This window comes from Seriola aureovittata, chromosome 4 (genome assembly GCF_021018895.1).
Source record: "Seriola aureovittata isolate HTS-2021-v1 ecotype China chromosome 4, ASM2101889v1, whole genome shotgun sequence".
NCBI classification, from domain to species: Eukaryota; Metazoa; Chordata; class Actinopteri; order Carangiformes; family Carangidae; genus Seriola; species Seriola aureovittata.
This window is the reverse complement of record NC_079367.1, coordinates 27,104,560-27,125,685: the sequence shown is the minus strand read 5'-3', so window position 1 is coordinate 27,125,685 and position 21,126 is coordinate 27,104,560. Positions and strand designations below refer to the sequence as shown.

At 41.6% G+C, this 21,126-nt stretch overlaps 1 protein-coding gene across 2 annotated transcripts; it reads left to right on the top strand.

Moving 5' to 3' along the window:
* The first annotated feature begins 3,595 nt into the window (after window positions 1-3,595).
* On the top strand, window positions 3,596-15,671 carry LOC130168256 (uncharacterized). Of its 2 annotated transcripts, none has more exons than XM_056374981.1 (4): window positions 3,596-3,930; window positions 5,476-5,854; window positions 10,054-10,259; window positions 12,746-15,671. In XM_056374981.1, exons 2-4 carry the CDS (start codon window positions 5,488-5,490, stop codon window positions 12,836-12,838), a joined length of 666 nt encoding a protein of 221 aa, XP_056230956.1. In that variant the 5' UTR covers window positions 3,596-3,930; window positions 5,476-5,487; the 3' UTR covers window positions 12,839-15,671. The 2 variants fall into 2 exon arrangements, with proteins under 2 accessions (XP_056230956.1, XP_056230955.1); XM_056374980.1 differs by having other exon boundaries at window positions 12,743-15,671.
* Window positions 15,672-21,126: the final 5,455 nt, after the last annotated feature.

Here is a 21,126-nt window from a genome sequence, read left to right as displayed (position 1 = left end):
AAGCAGCTTCAGTTTGTTCAGAAAGTCACCACATTTGTCGCTGGATGCTTTTTTGAAGAAAAGTTGCTGAAGTGGTCTGAAAAAGTTAGTTAATCCAGCCACAAGTTGGCAGTTTCAGTATAAAAATAAAAACATTATTAAAAAAAACTGCAGTGCACCTGTGCATGTGCGGCTGGAGAAGCATGGACCAGCCTTCACTTTCATGTGGGATAATTAAACTGTTCAAGAATTAGACACAGCATCCAAACTGCAGACTGAACATACTGTAATAGAGCAGAAGGTTAATCTGTTCATTGTTATAATAAATGGTCATTTCCAAAAATGTTGGTGCTTTGTAACTCCTAACTCCCCAAATGATTTATTTTCAAATTAAATTTAGGGAAAAATCTTTTGACAAACTCACGACAGCTTATTCATTTTAAAGTAATTCAGGGTTTTCATGCAATTCATAAAATAGAACAACTGCAATACAATAACAAAAGTACCCTAACAGGATTTTTGATGGCAACAGTCTTGACTCTCATTAGCATTCATTATCTAGTCTCTACAAGCTAACTGCTGACCACATGTCATCCAAAGTCTGTTTGTCTGTCTCAAACCTGGCAGAGGATGTTCGCCCGGACATGTACCAGAGAGGGGACCCCGCCCCCCTATACACCCCTACACCCCCATCCTACCCAAACAAGGGGGTGTGTACCAATCTGCTGCTGGAGGAGGTGGAGGATGTGGAGGGGGGTATGGAGACAAGGTGCCATTTCCAGCCAATTAAACAGCCTCCGACCCTGCAGCCCGGCTGTGACGTCCCTGTCTCATGCCCTGCAGCTTAGGGGTTTTCCCAAAATACAATGGTCCAAGGGTCAGGGGTTGACACAGCAGGGGTGTCTGAAGTCATTTGGGATGCTAATGTTATGCAGGGTTTTCAGACTATAGGGTGTAAAAGCTTGAACAATTAGACTGCTGTTGAGACGTGCAGCTTTACTGCAGGTTTCCCTCATGAAAAATCATTGTAATATTCCTGGGTGGCTCATGAGAGTGTTGCAGCCTTCAGCCTCAACATCAAGCTGTGAAGTATCAAAGTGAGATTACAAAATAGACAAGTACAAGGAAACACATTTAAGTACAGATATATTTTGCAGTAATTACTGCGCCTGCAGACTATTCATTATGTTTGCAAGTAGCCATATGTGCCAGTCACAGTCCAGATGTGTTTAATGGCTGACTGCATATTGGAATTAAACGATTTGTCATAAATGGATTTGAGTGTTAACAAAACATTCACTAATCCTGGATTATAATTTGCCATGTTTGAGTTTAGGAAATCTATCCCAAACGCCCTTTAAAGGATTACCACTGAAGCTTAAATGCAGAAAGTCAGTATGTATTTCAAAAAACTCTGCATGCATCACAGTTCCCTCAGAGGAAACTCGTAAACACACATCCAGACCTGTTTCTGTCGGTGGAAGTAGATCTTCATTGCCATTCATTTTGAATCAATCCACAGTGACTGTATGATACATGATAAGACACAAGGTTGACTAAGTAACAAAATCATACCAGCGATGAAAATTTGCCAAATACATTTTATTTTTAAGTGTAGGTGGAGCGATATGTCAATTTACAGGTGAGGACAGAAAAGGTTGTATGGCTTCACTGCAAATTTGTCAAATAGACAAAAAATAGGAGCAGTCTTCTCATTAAAATTGTTTTATTTTTTGTTTCAAATAATAAATGCAGTCACATCGCACCAGAACATCTGTGCAGCTACAACAAATGTATACACTCGAAATTCTCTGCATTTCTTTTCTGTCCTTAAAATGTACAGTGTTCATGCACGTCCAAGAAGCTTGTGTCTGACCTATATTTAACAGACTACTTACTTTAGAAACTGTGCAAATCACAGAATATGATCATATCTTTAGGACACGAGGTAAATTTTAGTGTAAAATGCAGACCATTCGGACTAAAATCACAGCTAGCCAAGTGTAAATACTGTGAGTTTCAACACGACGGGTTGTGCAGCTGATCTGATGCAGTGTTACAGCTGTGTGTCGTCCTATGAAAACTTAATGCGGCGACTAACCCTCAAGACATTTTGCCACTCACCCAAGATGCCTCTGCAGCCAACTACCGGGGAATCCTGGGCATTTTAAATCTACACAGGGTTGTTTACATGCGAGTCATTAGCATGGATGGAGTCACTGACAAGTCTACAGTTTCAGTGGATTATTTGTTTTGTCTTGATGTTGTTGTGAATGGATTGATGAGATGAAGCTTCACCACCGTGTTCAAGATCATGATTGAAAAAGAGCAGAATTAATAGATAGGAGTACTTTAAGCTGCCACATGTGTACCAGCGAGGCTCTTTGATTTTAACTTGAGCTCTCTCCTCCCACAGCTGCAGTCAGATAACCAACATTAGCACGTTCACACTAACAAGAAAAAGAGCTTTATTTTTCTTTACATGAATCATATGTAGAACTAAATGACAGCTGTCAGCAGTGGGAGAATGTCCCTGCACTTGCAATGAATGTGTTACAAACAGCGTCACTAAATGTCGACTCAGCTTCACTCTACACAGGATTTCATTGTGTCGGTTTACAGCTGCTGCAGATGTGTCAAACTGAGAAGGAAATTGGGGGAGGCCGCCTGGGGGACGGGGGAGAGGAGGGGTGTGTTTGTGTGTAGATGAGGGGATGTTTTGTTGATTCCTGTGTGAGGTTGGTGAGGAAATGTGTCGAGTCTTGAGATGAGAGATAGAGACAGTTAAAGAGGTGAGGAAAGGAAAATACAGGATATGAGGGACATTAAATTGTTAATCCTTCGGAGGGACTTTTTGATGACAGTAAAGTTTGCTGGACTGAGATTATGGGCAGAGACAGACGAGCAAATAGACATACAACAAGAGGGAGATTAACATAAGAAATGTTTTGGGGTTTTTGGGGTAATCCTGCAGAAAGTCTCAAATTTGATAACAATAAAAACACAGAGAAAGAAAAAGAAAGAAAGCAAAATAGAGCGGTGGTGGGTGGGGTGGGGTGTTGAGGGAAATTGATACAGCAGCATCCTGTTAAGGAGCATGTCAGCACTTGTTGTAGCGGAGTTATGTGAAGGAAGTCAAGCTACTTTCACAACACCGTGATTCAACCGTAAAAAATAAAAGTCTTTAGTGGCGTCAGAGAAAAGGGCATCATTGCAGGAGTGCAGAATCAAAATATAAAATGGAGAATTAAACTGGTAATGAAACACACTGTACACTGGTGCACGGTAAATAAATAATAATCTGGTATGTGGTGAGTTGATAAGTAACTTAATATGCATGTATAATAGGACCAAATGTGTATGTTTGAGTTTGAACTTTTTATGGAGTACATATTTTTTGTTTTTTAAATAGATTTAAACACATCATTTTTACCACAATGATGTCTTTTTTGCAGATGTTTAAAACCTCAGCACATCTGTACAACGTAAAAATTTTAATAATACCAAACGAAGACATTTTTCTGAGGAATATTTTTCGCGTGTGTTTTATTTTGAAAACTCCCACCGGATGTTGACTCCAATCCTCCGTCTTCACAAAGATCCTCTAAAAGCGGAGGAAACTGACGCTGAGCTCAGACCTGAAAGTACGTGCAGCACAGGCACGAACCTGCTCCGCTATTCGCTCCATGTAGTCGGCTGGGCGCCGATATTTTGGTTTTGATGGGTTAATCTGAGACAGAAACAACAGACAACATTCATCGAGACAATCCGAACTGGGAAACTTGAAATGGAGTGACACATTTCCCCCCGCCTGGACTTGAACATCCCATGCTCTTTCACCTGTCGCTTCACCTGCCTGTTTCTTGCACATTTTACTCTCTCTGATGTCCACCTGTCACCGCCGCTTTCTGACCTGCACACAGCCTCACCACGGATCGTCACATAGACCCAGTAAGTGAATTTTACTGCTGCATTAGCTGCTGGTGAATCTGACAGCGCGGAGTTGCATCATCTGTCCAGCTGTCAGGAAAAGCTGCGGTTTAAACTTTGGATGAATCGATAGTTATTGCTGCTTCTTTTAAACGATTTGCTTACTTTAACATTGACTAACGTTCAGATTTACAGTATTACACGTAACATTAAATGGACCACTTCTTAATGGTAAGTGAGCTGATCTTCCTTCGACCCTTTCGCGTTGTTTGTTTCATGTGTGTGTCAAGTCCCGACATGTCAGATACACAAAAGTTAACATGCTGCCTAGTTGAAAAAAAAAAAAAAAACATAACGAAACAGCATCCTGTTGATGCACAACGGACATACTGAAAATCTTGGTAACACAACAAACGGAGATGTTTCGCGGTAGTGTGTGTCCGCGGACCGGAGGACGGTCAACCCTCGTGGTTAACACCGCGGGGTTTGAAAAAAATAACGTTTTAATTGTTTAAATTTCAGTTTTTTTGTCCTGGCTCTTGGGGTGGGGGGGTGGGGGGGTAAAACTCCTTAAGTTTTTAAAAACTACATTAGCTACAATTTTAATCACGGGGTTGTCCACACCGTTTTCTGCTAATTGAACGGCTGAACGTCGGTACTTTCCTTCCTACCCTGTAATGCTCGCGTGACTCGCCGCTGCGCACGGTCCCCTGCACTCCAGTGCGTGTGTGTCCGCGTATGTGTGCGTGCACGGTCCCTCGTGTTCGGGTGGCACGGATTTGTTTACAAACATAAGTCTCGTGGTCATGATGATGCGGACCAGCCGCTGCCCCCTACCGGTCAGCAGGAGGATATAGGTTGGTAGGTCAAACTTTTTGTAGAGCGGAGGGAAGAGGAAAAAACAGTGGAGCTAAAATTGGACCTGTATTGTGTACAGTAAAATGCACAGTAAACTGTACAGGGAAATGTACAGTAAATGTACAGTAAATGTACAGGGAAATGTACAGTAAATGTACAGTAAATGTACAGGGAAATGCTTGGTCTTTTCACAAATTTTCTCCCTGTCAAGTGTTTGGACTTTTTGTCCAGAAAACGTACAATTTGTTCTCTGATGTTTTTCATTTTTAGTAGTTGTGTTATTATAACTACAATAATAGTTATGATTATGATTATTATTTAGTTTTTGTAGTATTTTTTTGTGTTCATTTGAATTCAAATTCATGTACGATACAATTTTTTTTTTCAATAATTCGTTTAGTCTGTGAAACATCAAAGAATGGTCAATGAATTTTGCTGAGCTGAAGGTGAGGTCTTCAAATTTCTTGTTTTGTTTGACCTCAAACAGAAAAACAGCAAATCATGTGCAAGTATTTTTTTCTCTATTTTTTCTTGTAAATGACTGAAACAATTAATTGATTAAAAATAGTTGCCAGTAAATTTTCTGTCAATTGACAAATCGACTAATCATTTCAGTTCTATACATGTGTATAATGTGTGCTCTGATGCAGCAGTACCTGCTGTCTATGGGTGTGTTATTATAAATGTACTTTTTCATGTGTGATTTAGGCGACTACTGAGATGGCCCGTGCAGAGACCATCGAGAGCGTCAGGGAAACTGGGGGAGGAGGAAACGGCCCTCTTCCTCCCCAAAATACCTGCCGCATGGAGCTGCCTCGCCCCTTCCACACCTGGCCCGGCCTGCTCACCACTACTACCATGACCACTGGCTCTGGTGCCATACACCTCCACCCTAACCACCACCATCATGTGCACCCTCTGCAGCCTCTCTATCTGCCATATCCGCTGCCTGACGAGACCCAAACTCACCAGCAGTCACCTGCGTTATTGCCATCACCAACGCCCCCTCCTTCGCCACTCTGCCGCTGGAGGGAAGAGAGGGGTGGAGGCGCAGCAACACCAAGTGCCTTCTCAGGAGAGGAGTCAGGTAAGATAGTGGAATTCACTTATAATTAGCATAAAACAGTGCTGACTGGGTTATGATTTTATCCCCTACAGGTGGGACTGAGAGTAGAGGAGGATAAAAATCTCACATTAATACGAGCTACAAGTGAGTTGTAGCATAGTGTCATTAAAACCATATTGGTTAGTTCTCCCCTTGTTTTCACAGACAGGGACAGGGAACAATGTAACACCAAGACCAGTGCGATCTGTGTCAGAGCACATTAGTAATCATTTAGCCTGCCAGAACGAGCAGCAATAGAGCCAGCATTGATTTATGGCCAGTGCCGCCAGGTTCACTGCTGCAGGAACACGCTGCACTGACAGATTACAGCAGCAGTAGATGCAGGTTTCTGTTGTAAATGAATGAAAACTCAGCCACACAGCACAGTTTGCCTTTCAGACCTCCACCCAGTCAACACCAAGGTCAGGAGCAGAGTGTTGGTTATGTGTGCACTGCACCCAGGGCTGTGTTTCTATGATAGGAGACTGTTTGGGCAGTGTTGATGGGGGACAGGTGGAGGGGGAGTACAGTGTGAGGGGATGTGTTACAGCTGTTACAGGGATAAACATGTGACTCGTCTTTTGTAGATTGGCCTTGTACCAGCAGGCCGCTGTGTCATGAAGCTACACAGAAGTCAGACATTAAAACTAATCAACACGGTTTTGTTCACCAGACAATGCATGATGTGTGTCTGTCTTGACTTAATGAGGCGAGCAGAGGGAGGTTACACTGGCAGTGATGGACAAAAACGCTTCTTTGATTTGACTTAATAGAAAGGGAAATCTCCTGGTTGTGCAATGTCAAAAATTAAACTTTAATCAAAAAAATTAACTTAGCTGCTACCTATTTGGGTAATAGTAGTATTTGGGAATAGAAGTTTGTCCTACTGCTGTCACTCTGTGTAGCACCATAAAATGTCTTTGAGTTGCTGATTTATGACTTGCCTAAGCTCTTGTGTTTAGTCAAACAGGAGAGCTTTGAGTTAAGAGGGAGACACATTTTATTCTCTTGTGATGGATCAAGTAGAATAAATCTAAACCTTTTTTTTTTTTTGAAGCTGTAGAAAAGGAAATTCAGGAGGCATCAGTGGCCCAGCAGGTTACAGGAAAGGGGGTTTACATCTGGCATTGAGCCACTGTGTTGTGACAGATTTGTAATAATGTAAACAGATAAACCCTCCCTCTCCACCTCCTCCTCCTCCAACTCCTCCTCCTCCCCTCTCAGCTGTAGGTCAGCTGTTCATCTCAGGCATGTTCAGACTTGTCCTGTGTGCTCTGGCTGCAAGAAAGAAACACTGTGCAGCATTTCTTCCTGCTCTGAGCGGCTCAGCCAGGCAGCAAAAAGTCAAGTCAAATATAATTTATTTAGCCCGGTATCACAAATTTTCCTCAAGGGGCTAAACAATCTGTAATCAAGCTTAAACCAAGGACGAGCAACAGAGGAGGGATCCCTGTACCAGGACGGACAGACATGCAATAGATGCTGTGTGTACAGAATAGAACAACATAGATTTACAGCATGGACAATCAGGATGACAGCACAATAGATTTGAAACATTAATGAAGAATATGATCTGAGAGGACATCCAGCAACATCCAGGTGCCGCCAACAGATAGGACCAGAGCCACACGACCTCTCCACCATGAGGACCCAGTCAGTCGGTCAGTCAGTCATCCTTAGTCTGTCACCAGCGGTCACTGAGGCCACTCAGTCAGACTGCAGATTTCTCAGGGAGCTCATTTGTAAGCCATTTATTTAGTCAGGCCGTTAAGTTTGTTAGTTGAAGAGTCAGAAAAGTGATTTAGTTAATCAGGCTTATGAGTCAGTCTACTAATCACACAGTCAGTTAACCATGGAGTCAGTTTGTTAATTATTCTGTTAATCTCCTGCTCAATCAGCGAGTTAGTCAATAAACCAGACACAAACCAGAATGACTAATTAATCAGTTGCTTTATTAATCAGTCAGCCCATCATTCAGTCATCACTGAATAAGTCAATGTAAATAATCAGTGTTATCTCTTAGTGAAGATAACATGTAAACCTGCATCATGTCGGGTTGTTCAACAGTCAGTTAGTTTGTTAGTTAGGCAGTTAGCTGGTTTCAATTTCAACATGTTGGTTCATTTGTCAGATGTTTTATCAGTCAGTTTGTTAGTTGTGTTGTTAAAATGTCAGGGAGTTATCCAGCTCATCATTGAGCCTTCTGCCTCTATCTAATTTATTTATTCTAATTTATTCTTTTATCTAATTTAGTCTGTTTTTTTTAATGCCGGCCCCCACCCAACAACCAAACCACCCTCCAGTCTCTCCTGGCTCCCATATTCAACTGGTCAGGGGGTCTCTCTGTCACCTTGTCAGTCTGTCACAGGCAGGTTCATCCCCTGCCCCACCCCTTTTCCTCCGGTCCACCCTATCACAGCTCGGCCCCCCGCTCTTTCGGCCAATCACACTGAGACGTCTCCAGGAGTACTGCCTTAGAGTTACCTTGGCAACAAGCCAGGGTTTTCCCGTTTGTGTTTTTTTTTTTGCTGCCGCTCTCTCTTTTCTGTCTCTCTCTCTTCCTGTCTCTCTCTCTCTGTCTAGTCACCTGCATCTTTAAAGGATCAGTTGTAATCCTCCTAGCAAAGCAAATGCTGTGGTTGCCAGGGGTGCCCGTTTCTGTGGCAACTAGAGTTGTGGTTGCCGTAGGCAATCATCTCCATGCAGGAAACAGGGGTCGCCTCACAGAAAAGCTGTGATTGGACAAAGTAACAAAACAAGCTGGGGATCCAAAGGTGTGTCGAAGAACAGGGTTAGAATAGGGTATCTACTCATCTCACAGAGAGCTGGTATCAAACCTACACTTACTGTGATATCCTTTAGGATTTAAACAATCTCTTCCTGTCTCAAGTGAATGGAACAAAAACAAATGGGAAGCACTTTTTAATTTGTTTTGTGTCACATTAAAAAAGATCAAATGCAGAAACAGAAGAAGGAAGAGAAAAAAGAGGTGAAATGTCAATACTCCGGGTTTTTTGTGGTCGTTAAATCATTCATGGGATTAACATGCTTACACTATTCCATGGCATAAAATTGAAGAGAGATAGAATAAGCAAGAAAAATAACTAAATGAACAAGTAAGTAAACATAAATAGATAATAGTTTTCTATAACATAAAACGCAGTCACATCAGATCTCATCAAATCATAATGTCTCTAGTAGGTTTAGCCCTGTTTGTCACACTAAAGTGACCCGACAGAAGGTATAGGTATCAGTCTGTTTAAAAAACACCCGCACAAACAACAAACACAAACACACATACAGTACCTCTCCATACCAGACTTATTAAGCAGATTAAGAGATTACTCTCCCAAGTTCCATGAAGAGGAAAATAAGTCACCATCACCCATCAGCCTCCTTAAGAGATGTGTGTGTGTGTGTGTGTGTGTGTGTGTGTGTGTGTGTGTGTGTGTGTGTGTGTGTGTGTGTGTGTGTGTGTGTGTGTGTGTGTGTGTGTGTGTAAGGTCAGAGAACTAAGCTACCCCACTGGCAACCACAGTTACTATTTTTTAAGTTCAAAGGTCAAGACTGAAAGACTTGATGAACATGTTTTGCATATTAAAAAAAAAAAAATCCTGTTCCTGTTCTTTTCTGCATCAGAGACAATAAACATGCATGTGCATACACGATATTTAAACCTTTATGGCTATCTCCCTCTACAGAGCATTTCCTTGCAAAGTTGTGTTGATGTTGAAGGTGATGAGCAGTAACAACCTGAAAGTCAGTGCGACTGAGGGTTTGTGGGAAGTCTGTGTATGGTATTGTGTGTTTTTGGGTGTATGCTGGTGTGTTTGCTCACTAAATAAGTCTTTGTTGCTTGGCAGCGTGGTCTGTGCAGTCTGCCCGCGTGTTATTATATGTGCACAGATCCCCCTGACTTGAAATGTCTACATTAGTTTGTAAGGAGGCCATTAATGTACGCTGCTTGTTGAGAATCAATTAAGCATAACCAGAGGCTCTGTGTATCCAATAAAGCACTTCTGTCTTTTCATACTTGCACATTTCTACTCAAGAGAGAGACAGAGTCAGAGCATGAGGAAGAACAACGGTAGAAATAAAACGAGGAAGAAGGAGAAATGCATTGTATGTATTTATTTGTTAGTATCTGGTTTTCTGAATATATTTTGCCTTTTCTGCCGCAGACTCAGACAGAGAGGAGCACCAGGAGGCCTCCAGCCAACAGGGGCCTCTGCCTGACCTGCTGCCCCAGAACGAGCACCCATCTTGGGCTTCACTACACCACAGAGCCCCCAGGAGAGAGGCAGTGCAGGAGATGGGGGTCAGGAGAGTGGCCAGTCAGCTGAGGGCCATTGGAGATGAATATAATGCCAGAGTCCTCCACAGAGCGGTAAGAGGAGGGGTGGGGTTAAATGTTCCGTTAGTACCATTAAGATAGCTAACTGGAAATGTTTAAGTCTTTCTGGAGAGGGGAGACATGACTGTTACCACAAAATGTTAATTTAGATAAGTTAATATGGACACTTACACCGACCTGAAATAGAGAAGAAAGAACCAACAAAAAATTATTTATGATTATGATTTTTTTGAGAGCTTTTGGTGATGAAATGTAACAACACATCGTGGCAATGCAGACTTCAACAACTGTTGGTAGCATGAGTCGTCCATGTCTCTCAGTGGCCAGACAAGCACAGAAAACTCTTCCTCCTTCTTCCTCATCTCCTCTGACGTCTTCTCTCTTTTCTGCATTGCAGTAATTTCACTAAAAGTAACTGTTGTGTAATGTAGCTCCAACTCCAACATGATGCGTTCAGGTTCAGTTACCGTTTTTTGAAATCCACACACAGTGGCATAGAAACCCCACCGCAGGCTCTGCGTCGATCCTGCGCAGACGCATAAACCAGGCTTAAAAAGTTGTGACTGAGATGTTGACTGTCACACAAACCGTCAACAAGCTGATAAAAAACTAAAAACTGCTGAAGGAAGAGACGCCAATACAACACCTGAACATTCAGTCTCAATGCAGTGGCCGCACATGTTGTTGTGTAGTGGTTTTTAGTGGTTATTGTGGGTGTGTACAATGTTTACAGTGTCCTTGAACACAGCACAGGCACATTGATTCTCTGTCTCTCTCTCACACACACACAGACACAACTGTCTTATCAGTCCAGCATGTTCTTGCATGGGTGAACATGTGAGTTTGCATACATGCTTAATTACGTGCGTGCGTGCAGTAGTTTAGACAGATCAATACTTGCATGTGTGAGTGAATCAATGTCATCTGTGTGCTGTGAGCCTGTTAGTCTCTCTCATCTGTTCCCGCTGACTCTTTCCTTCGTCTCTCATTTTATCGTTTCACTTTCTTCTCTTTCTCTCTCCATATCACAGTCATACTAAACAGTTTCTCTGTCTCCCTCCTCTCCTTTCTCTCTCTGCCTGTCATTGGCAGTCAAGTCATTTTTGTACATTAAAAAATCTCACTTTACTTTCGTGAGAATCCTTTTGGTTTTAAAACACCCTGATAAAATAACAGCATGTTTTTCCTCTGCTGTCTTTCTTCTTTTTATTGTCAGTTCTTTATCTCTCCCCTCCCTCCCTCTGTGCTCTAGATCGCGTGAGGAGTTGGCAGCAACCCCCCCCCCTCCTCCACCTCCTCCCCCACCGCACACATACACACACGCAAACATGGACACATGCACACACACACATCCCCACTGCTCTCTCTCCCTCGCCATCCCGCCTTATGCACATAAACAAAGATGACGTCACCTACCCTTGGCTCTCACTCTGTCATGGACTGCACGCACACGCGCGTGCACGCGCACACACGCACACACACACACATACGTACTTTATGAGGGTGTAACAACCCCTTTGCAAACATGTGTAGCAGGTTTCTGCGGTTACTGCCCTCACTGAGCTGTGTCCTGTCTGTCTGCTCTGTGTGTGTGTGTGTGTGTGTGTGTGTGTGTGTGTGTGTGTGTGTGTGTGTGTGCATGACAAATACTTTATTCTCAAGGGGAAATTGGGGAAATTGTGCGTGTGTGTGTTGTTTACAACCCAGCCGGGCCAAGAGCACAGTCAGACACTTTTTTGTAAATGAACAGTTTGAAACAAAAGGAATGAGAGAAGGAGGGATGGAGACTGTACAGAAAGGAAATAGGGAAGGAGGGAGGGAGGGTTAACCGCAGGCACGTGAGGTTCAGGCAGTTCAGAGTAGCATCCCTAACACAGACACACACTTGTTTATCCTCTTGTTTGAGCTGTGCTGAGTGTTGCCCATGCAGACACACAGTCTCTCTTTCTCTCCACTTCATCCCTCTGTTCATTTCTCTCCCTTAACATGACATCATGTTGCTTTCTTCAATGCTGACTTCTCTGCCTTTGTGAGATATTGAATAATCCGCTTCAAGGGATCTTTTTCTTTCCACCCAGGCTGTTATTATGTAGTTTTCAAATGATATTTCTTAAACATTTGGCACAGCTGACGTGTTCAGAAATGCAGCAGCAGCTCAGACGCCTCAAATCTGAAACCACGCCGCTTCATAAACTATCATCCGACACACTTTGAGAAAAAGTCACATGACTCATTTCAATATTTACTGGTTCCAGGATCTTTGTGGATATTCAAGTCCACTCCAGTACCTTTGGAACCTTTGTCTTTCTTAGCTGCTGCTCCACATTTCAACCTGGACAACAGGGGACAGCAGTGACTTGCATGAAGTTGAAGTAGTGTGATTTAGTCTATTATGTTGTATGAGCTCTTTCTTGGTCATTTTATCAATAAATGCAAATTTTTAGCATCTTGTCATGTCTAAAAAGGTCAGATGTTGAATAATCAAACATTGACATCATTGTTATTCTCTCTCACAGCAGGCTGCCCCCCACTGGCAGGACTGGAGAGACGCCTGCCGAGGACTCTTCAACTTCGTCACCCAGACTCTCAGCACTCTCTACAGGCTCACGTAGGCAGCTTTCTCGCCTGCAACCACCGGTTACCATGGCAACTTTTTTACATTCAGGACTTGGTCACACTGGCTGTCAGACTGTGGCTGGTGAAGAGAACAATCCCGACTGGAGGACTAACGCATCGTCTTGAACAAAGAATCTGGGAGAAGGAGCTGGAGGTGTTGCTGTCTACCTGTGATCAGGATGCTACCTGCAGAAACTGGACTCTGCCAGTCTGTCTGAATGACAGTCTGTTCGTCAGTCAGTCAGTCTGCTGGTTCAGACTGCAGCTGACGGACTGACCGTCAATTTTCTACCTGTATATTTCGTAAAAACAATTTGCTTTCACTGTCTCTGTCAACGTCCCGGGGCTCAGCTGTTTATGTAGCAGGCGTGTGTGTGAGTCAGTGTGTGTATGTGTGCATGGCTGACCTGGGTCAAACAGTGTATACTGAGATATCAGAGTTTTTATGTAGTGTGGTAAATACAGATCTTTCAGAATTGGCTTGAAGGACTCTGTTTGTAAATGACCTGGTTTTGAAGAGAAGGTCTTGATCATCTTTTGGAGCTTTTTACTTCTTTAATATCAGCCACTATTTTGCTGGAGGATGTGTCCTCTTTGTCCCAACAGATGATATCTCTCCAATTCTTCCCTTTGATTATGTAAAACCTTCCAGTAATGATAATAACTTCCTCTGCTGTGGAAACTCAAATTATTACAGACAATGTTTTGACCCTCGTCACTCGTGTGCATATCACTGTGGTGTCTTTATTTTGCATCCTATGCCCTTGTTCTTATAAACTGTGAAACTGGACGCTGTAGTTGCATCGCAGGGAAAAGTCAGGTGTGATTCCACCAGAGAGCCAAGCACAGAGTGAACCTCTCTCTCCCAATCTGAAACTGCTTCATTTCATCGTATAATGTGCCTTTCTGCTCAGCTCTCTGCTGCGGGCCTAATCACCAGGACAATCACACACACACACACACACACACACACACACACACAGAAATACACACATTCTCTCTTTAAGTGCTTTGTTTTCAGTAACTAAATTCAAGTGTCATTTGCATTACATTCAAATGTTGTAACTTCAGCATGGCTTAAGGTCATTTCAGGACAGAAACACACACACACACACGCATGCATGCACGCACGCACGCACACACACACGTAGGGAATTGCCACTGTACATACCTCCACACCACTCATACTGCCAGTGTTGGGAGCTGGCAGGGTTCCACTCGCCTGTGTTGTTGACAGTGTTTATAGCTACATGATCGTATGTAAATATTCTTCTAAAAGATGAATCTAAGTGATGAACTTTAAAAAGTACTTATCAAAGCGAGAGTTCACTGTGTTTTTTGGAAGATGTTTTTTTGTAATTCCTGAGCGGCCGTTGGCAACAGTAGAGCAAGTCTGAATTTAAATCCAGTGGATTTGAGACGGTATTCCATGAGTTAAAAAAAAAAAAAATATATGACTTGGATCTTTGGATTGTTGAAATTTATTTGATGATGTTTGTAAAATAACCCCTTTGGTTGTGATTATTTTCATTGTAGTTTGGGAAAAAAAATGTTAACTGCTCATATTAATTTATTTTGGAAAGTAGCTTATCTGTAGCTTTTTTTGTTTGTTTGTTTTTCATTTTTTATGTAATGTATTATTTATTTTTTTCTTACATTCCTGATCAGAACTATGAATTAAGCTGTACTTAAGTTGTAACTGTTAAAACAGGTCGAATAAGATTGGAGTTAAAGCTGTTAATACACAAATCAATACATCACTTTCATTTCAAATGTTATCAGAATAGAAATAAAAAAAAAAAAAACCCTAACCCAATCATTTCAACGGTACTATGTTTATGATGTGAAGTGTTTGTGTATAATCAGCATTACACACTGACAAGACCCTTTCCAGAAACTGAAAGTGATGTATTGGCTTTAAACGTTTATCAGATGAGATAGAAAAGAACCAAATCTCTCCCTGTGTACTCTTTAAAGCACAAAGAAGGAATCAGGCCTCACACACTGTTAGCAATACTGAAAGTTTTTGTTTAACAGCTTAAACTGACTGAACTTAAAACCCATTTCACTCAAGATTAAACCCGGTATTTCTAATGTGGACAGTGGTAGTGCGACTGGTGCTACACATGCTAAAAAATATGCATGTAGGTACTGTAACGTACTTTGGATTGAAGTGCCCACTTAATGGAGTATTTGACCTTTTACACTTAAAACACCTCAAAAACTTTGGCTTTTGGGCTTCGGCGAACGTGTTTTGTCAGGTTTTGTTTTGCTGTATTCATCATACCACTCTCACTTGGCCTCAGCTGCAATGTTTTGGTTTTTTTAATGTTTTTAGCACAGGGCCATTTGGAAAGCCTTCATGTATAAAGTCATGATGATACCACAGCCTGCAGATGTTCAGCTAACATGTGGCTAAGTGGCAATGCTAGCACAGTAGACACTTGTTTACTGCTTGTGTATTCATATTTGTAGATCAGTTTGCTAGCTGTGTTTTTAGCCATATTCGCTGTCATCACATAGTAATGTCTGATAAAATAACCCATTCGATACTCCACATGTCCACCTGTCAGTACTGAAATCACTCACCCTGCAGGTGATGGTCAGCCCGGCGCTGTCAGCACTTTGCAGTTGCTCTTCTCCCGCGGTTGCTTTTTCTCGTCAGAGCGCACTTCCTGGTTCAGGGGCCCGCCTCCCTCCCGCCAGGGACGCTCGGTGTCAGTCACATGCAGTGTGTATTTGCTGTTTTTCAACTTTTTTCTATTGTAAACTTTTACATGAATTTTGTACTTTTTTCTTTTTTATACAATAAAAATAAGGAGAACTATATTCACTTGTTCAGTCTTTCATGTCTAAGTTTAGATGCAGTACATGTAGAATGTAAAACTAAATACTTTACATATTGCAAGAACTAATATAAATTTTTTGTTTTTAGAATTTATTTCTCTTTTTGTCTGTTACCATATAATCCTGTTTTATATAATCTATACAGAACCTTCAGTATAACTTAATAATTTAAATACCACATTTATTTTTTTAATGTTTTTAAAAGAGAAGCTTCAGGTGTTTTGCCATCTAATCCCACTGTTCATTTTACATTAGGGGTGAACTGTTGCTTAAACAAAGAATTTGAAAGGTAACAATGAATGAGTCACTCTGCCTCTGTGCCAACCCAGTTCTAAGCTTATGAAAATCTCATCCCATGTTCGGATCTCATTTTGGAACGATGCTGCTCTGGTGGGACAGACGGGGACAGCGGCAGGTTATTGAAATGTGGTTTAGCAGCTGTTTACAGATGTTGGCGGCTCTGGGGGCAGGGCAGCAGCCCCCCTGGCCATGTGTGGCAGTGGACAGACAGACAGCGCTGTGGTCTCGGTCACATCTGGAGAGCACCAGGGATTAGCAGACAGAAGGTCAGGACCCTCACTGCTCACACACACTCGCACACAGATGCGCCGCGAGTGTTTACAACGATGGTCAACATGACAAATCTGGTTCAAGACGAGCATCAAAATACAGACACCAGTACATGTTTTGATGCTTTTAAAGAGGCCTTGAATAACCCTGGTATTGCATCGTGGACACAGTGTTAGTATATCATTGATTCATGCTCTTCACATCAGGGCGTGAGGGTCAAACCACATTAAGAACAAATTTGACACACATAATGTCATTCCCATGTGTGTAATACAGCAGGGCTGTGTCAGGGGACCAGAGTCCTGAGTTTCCCTGTCACAGTTATTTTTATATCATTTATTCTCCGGTTGTGTACACTACACCATCTGACTGACTCCTGAGTGATGATTTGTGTTATATTCATATGAAAAAAAAAATCAGTTTTGCTGCCATTGCTGGCCACTATAACACAAACCTGTGTCGCCTGTCAGTATTGTTCATAACAGCGTTTACTTTGCTCAGTGTCTTTACTGGGAAAACATCCCTGATACCCAGGAACTGACGATTCGTGTGAAATAAACCTGGATGTCAGGGGGTCCCTGGTGGCTGAGGGGAGAAGGTGCTGAACATGAACACATCCATTACATACATTACATTGCCCATCTCTCTGTCTCCCCTCATTTCCTTTAATCTGTCTTATCTACCACTGAGTCGACATCACTGTCTGATAACCAGTAGTGGGAGAAACATTCAGATCCTTGACTCAAAGAAGAGAAGTGGCTTTACTTCATTACAGCTAACAGTCCTGTAGTGGAAATATTATTAAAGGTTATCAGCAAATTGTAACGTATCAAAACTAAGTGTTCATAAGTGAGTATGAGTGCACTGTACTGAATATGTTATACCATATTATTATAATTTGTTATAACAAATTATTTAACTGTATTGTTATTACTGATGGATAATGTCCATAGTGTTGCTAATTCTAACTATATACTGCTGGGTTGCTTAATCTGTATCAGTCCATCATACCTCATAAAATTAACTAATCATTTCTATCTAAACTTATAATAAGCAAAGTAACTAGTAACTAAAGCTGTCAAATAAATGGAGGTAAATGTACAGTATTTCCCTGTGAAATGCAGCAGAGTAGAAGTACAAGATGCATCAAGATTTCTGCTTTTGACCACAAAAAATGAAATAAAATAAAATATCCCCTGATGTCCACAGTTCCAGAGTTTAGCACTTGTGAGCTAACACTGTCATGAATAAACAGAAACTCAGACTCCTCCCAGACTCAATGATAGATTTTTCACTTATTGTTTTGTTTAGAGATGAAACAATCACTAATTAATCAATTAGCCTGTTGATTATATTAGTGATTTTTTTCAAATATTCATTGCTTTCAACTTCTTGTATGTGAGTGCTTGATGATTTTCTTTGCCATAAATAATGGTAGGATAAATATCCTGGGCTTTTCACTATTGGTTGAATAAAACAAACAAACAAGCTATTTAAGGATGCCACAGTGTGCTGTGGAATATTATAACAGGCAGGTTTTTTTACATTTCTGACACATACTGTATGAGACAAAACATTTAATCAATACATCTAGAAAATAATCAGCAAGAATTCACCTGCTTATATGGAAAAATTAAGGACCTTCGAGCAAGCGCACACACACACACGCACACACACACACACACACACACACACACACACACACACACACACACACACACACGTCTGTTACTGAGTCAACAGACAGCATCAGGACTAGATATCCTCAGTTAAACTCCTCTGCAGAATGAGCCAATCATTCAGCCCTCAGAGCAAAATCAGGGATCGGATTGGCTGCAACAACAGGCACTTGGTGTTTGCTGCTAAGTGGAGGCCGAAACACAGAGTGTCCACACAACAGGGGCACTGAAAGAGTGTGTGTGTGTGTGTGTGTGTGTGTGTATAACTAGAGAGAACAATAGAGAAAGAGAAGAGTGAAGAGGCGATGCAGATGAAGTGTAGTGGAGTCAGCATATAGTCTTGAGTGCATGTAGACTGGAGTGAATGCATGTGTGAGCAGATAAGGGTTTAGGTTTAATTAAAGGGGCAGAATGAGCTTAAAGGGACGTTCCATAATTAATCTCCTTTCCTAATCCCAGGAAAAGAGCAGTGGCACTTTCATTCAGAGCTCTGCTTGTTTTGGTTCTCTGCAGTCCTCAGTCAGCTACAAGTACCACACCACTCTAAAGTATACGTCTCACTTCATGTGGAGTTATGGGTATAATTTTCCACTCATCCTGTTTCTCATTCTTTTTTTATCCTCCCTGTTCTCAATCCCTCTCTGCGTTGAACTGACTACGGATCCAATCCTATCTTAAGTGTCACTTGTTTCTGCAGCAGCAACCTAAAGAGTCAGAGAATAAAAATATCAGTTTAGGATATTAATCATTTGGTAGATTCATAATGCCGAGAAGACTGCATGCACAGCGTGATCTTTTGTGGTTTACTTTCATTAGATAGACTCAGTGTTGGACTCCTACTTAAGAGCGTGAAGAATAGTTGTTCAAATATCGACAATCATGGCAGAAGCATGAAGTCCCTCTGTATCCTTTTACTATCATTCATATGCAGTTTGTATTATTTGCTTCATAAAACAAACTATACTCAACTAAATGTTTTAAAAAGTAGTAGAAATTAGATCCGGTGAATCAATCTGGGAGAAAATATCTGTAACTCATCCAAAAATCAAAATCACAAATTAATTCACTTCAAGTTTTGCCACAGAATCTATCTTAAGAATCAATAGCCATTAAATCTCAAGTCCATATTGTGATCCGTGTGTTCCCTGTTTGACAAAGTTTACAGTGGTCAAATCACTCAATAGTACATTTCATTCCACTGCTGTGCAGATGACTCACAGCTGTATCTCCCCCTGAAACCAAACGCCAGGTGCAGTCTGTGTAGTCTTTGGATGGGTTGAACTTTCCTGCAGCTGAATGACAGAAGGACTGAAGTTGGGCAGTATTTTTCCCTGATGAGTTTATCAATTCAATTACCAACAACCTGTCCAGCCCTGTTAAACCTTATGTTAAAAACCTTGGTGTTTTTTTGACTCCACCCTAAAGTTTGAGAGGCAGGTCAATGCAGTTGTAAAAGCTAGTTTTTTTCCAGCTTTGCATTTTTGCCAAAATCAAGTCTTTTCTCTCATTCAAATACGTTGAGAAAGTCACGCATGCTTTCATTTCCTCCCACTTAGATTAATGCAACTCCCTGTGCACAGGGTCGTCCCCCTCCCATCTGCAAGTGGTGCAGAATGCAGCTGACTCCTGACATGTACTAAGAAGAGACACCACATCAGCCCTATTCTGGCCTCTCTCCACTGGCTTCCAGTGCGGTTCAGGACTGATTTCAAGCTCCTATGTTTGTTTTCAAAGTCTTAAATGGACAGCCCCCTTCCTATATCTCTGACCTTTCAGCCCCTAACTCCACCTCCAGGGCGTCTTACTCGATACTCAGTTCTAAGATCGGGGGTGAAGGCACCTTTCCTGTTGCAGCCCCTTGACTGTTTCATTACAGCAGCAGCCCCTCTCAAGCAGATCTGCTCCCTCCTTCAAATCCAGGCTCACACACTTTTATTCTTTAGAATCTGGTTCCAATTGATGTGTTTGTTTTTAAATTATTTATTTGATCATCTATGGCTTTGACTGTGTTCGCTGATGTTGATTTGACAGTTTTTGTATGTTGTTGTGGCGATGGAAGGCCAAAGCTTCAGCTCTAGACGTGGAGAGATGCTGCTGGAGTGATCAATGGCATTGCTCACCTCATGAATTCTCCTCGTGTTGTGTTTGACTTGAATGTTCTATAAAACCTTTAATATTCAGTATTTGAATTTTAGATTTAAATTTTTGGTAAACAGCAGAGTGAATCAGCAACTGCCCTGCTTTTAGACAACATGCAGCCATCAACACTTACACAGGTTCAACTGCATCAAAATAAATGTCATTTATTTCTATCTAAGACACATCTCTGCAGTTCAGGTTCCACGGGTCTGGCAGGTTAAACAGGTTCAACCACGCATCAATCCCAGGGGCTGATGTCAGACATGGGACCCCCCCCCCCCATCATGCTGTTATTGCCTTATTTGTGAGGACAGGGAAGGAAATGCTTTGAGTTTGTGTTGAGGCTCATTTGAATGCCTGTCCCCACCCTTGAAACACCATACAGCCATGTTTGGTTTGATGAGTCACATGCTGGGCAGTGAGAGGTTATTACCAAATATAGTCACACACTCTGCTAGACATCCTGTGACATCTCCTGTCTTTCCCCTTTAGATCTGCTTTGCTGCTTTCAAACTGAGATTCTCAACAGCACAGGTTTAATTTACTCACTTCAACCCAAACACTTCTCCTTAAGAAACTAAAATATCATTATCTATCTCCTGTATGTATTTAAATCAAAGCCGCCATGTTTTATGAGTGAGTGCAAGTTTATATCAAATGGAAAATGGACCATGTTTTTTTTTTTTTTTCCCCATTGTAATCCACCATGACATGTTTGACATCTTTAGAAAAAAACTTTGAACCAACAACTACAAAATAAGATAAAGTTGTTGGGTTTGAACCCCGCTGATTTGCACAGCATGAGTTTGAAGTGGTGGACATGACATAAGGGTCTGTGGGGATGAAGAGGTTAATTATTTATTAACTGAACTGAAGTGTGATTAGATTATGGGTTATGTTTATTAGTTTTCATGGTTTGATTTTTCAGAAAATACCAAGAGTAATATATGAATGAACCATAATAATTATTGCTCAATTTTGTGACTACAAACAGGGAGATACTCCAGAAATGTTGTTAGGTTTCATAAATCCAGAGAACGGAGGCAGAA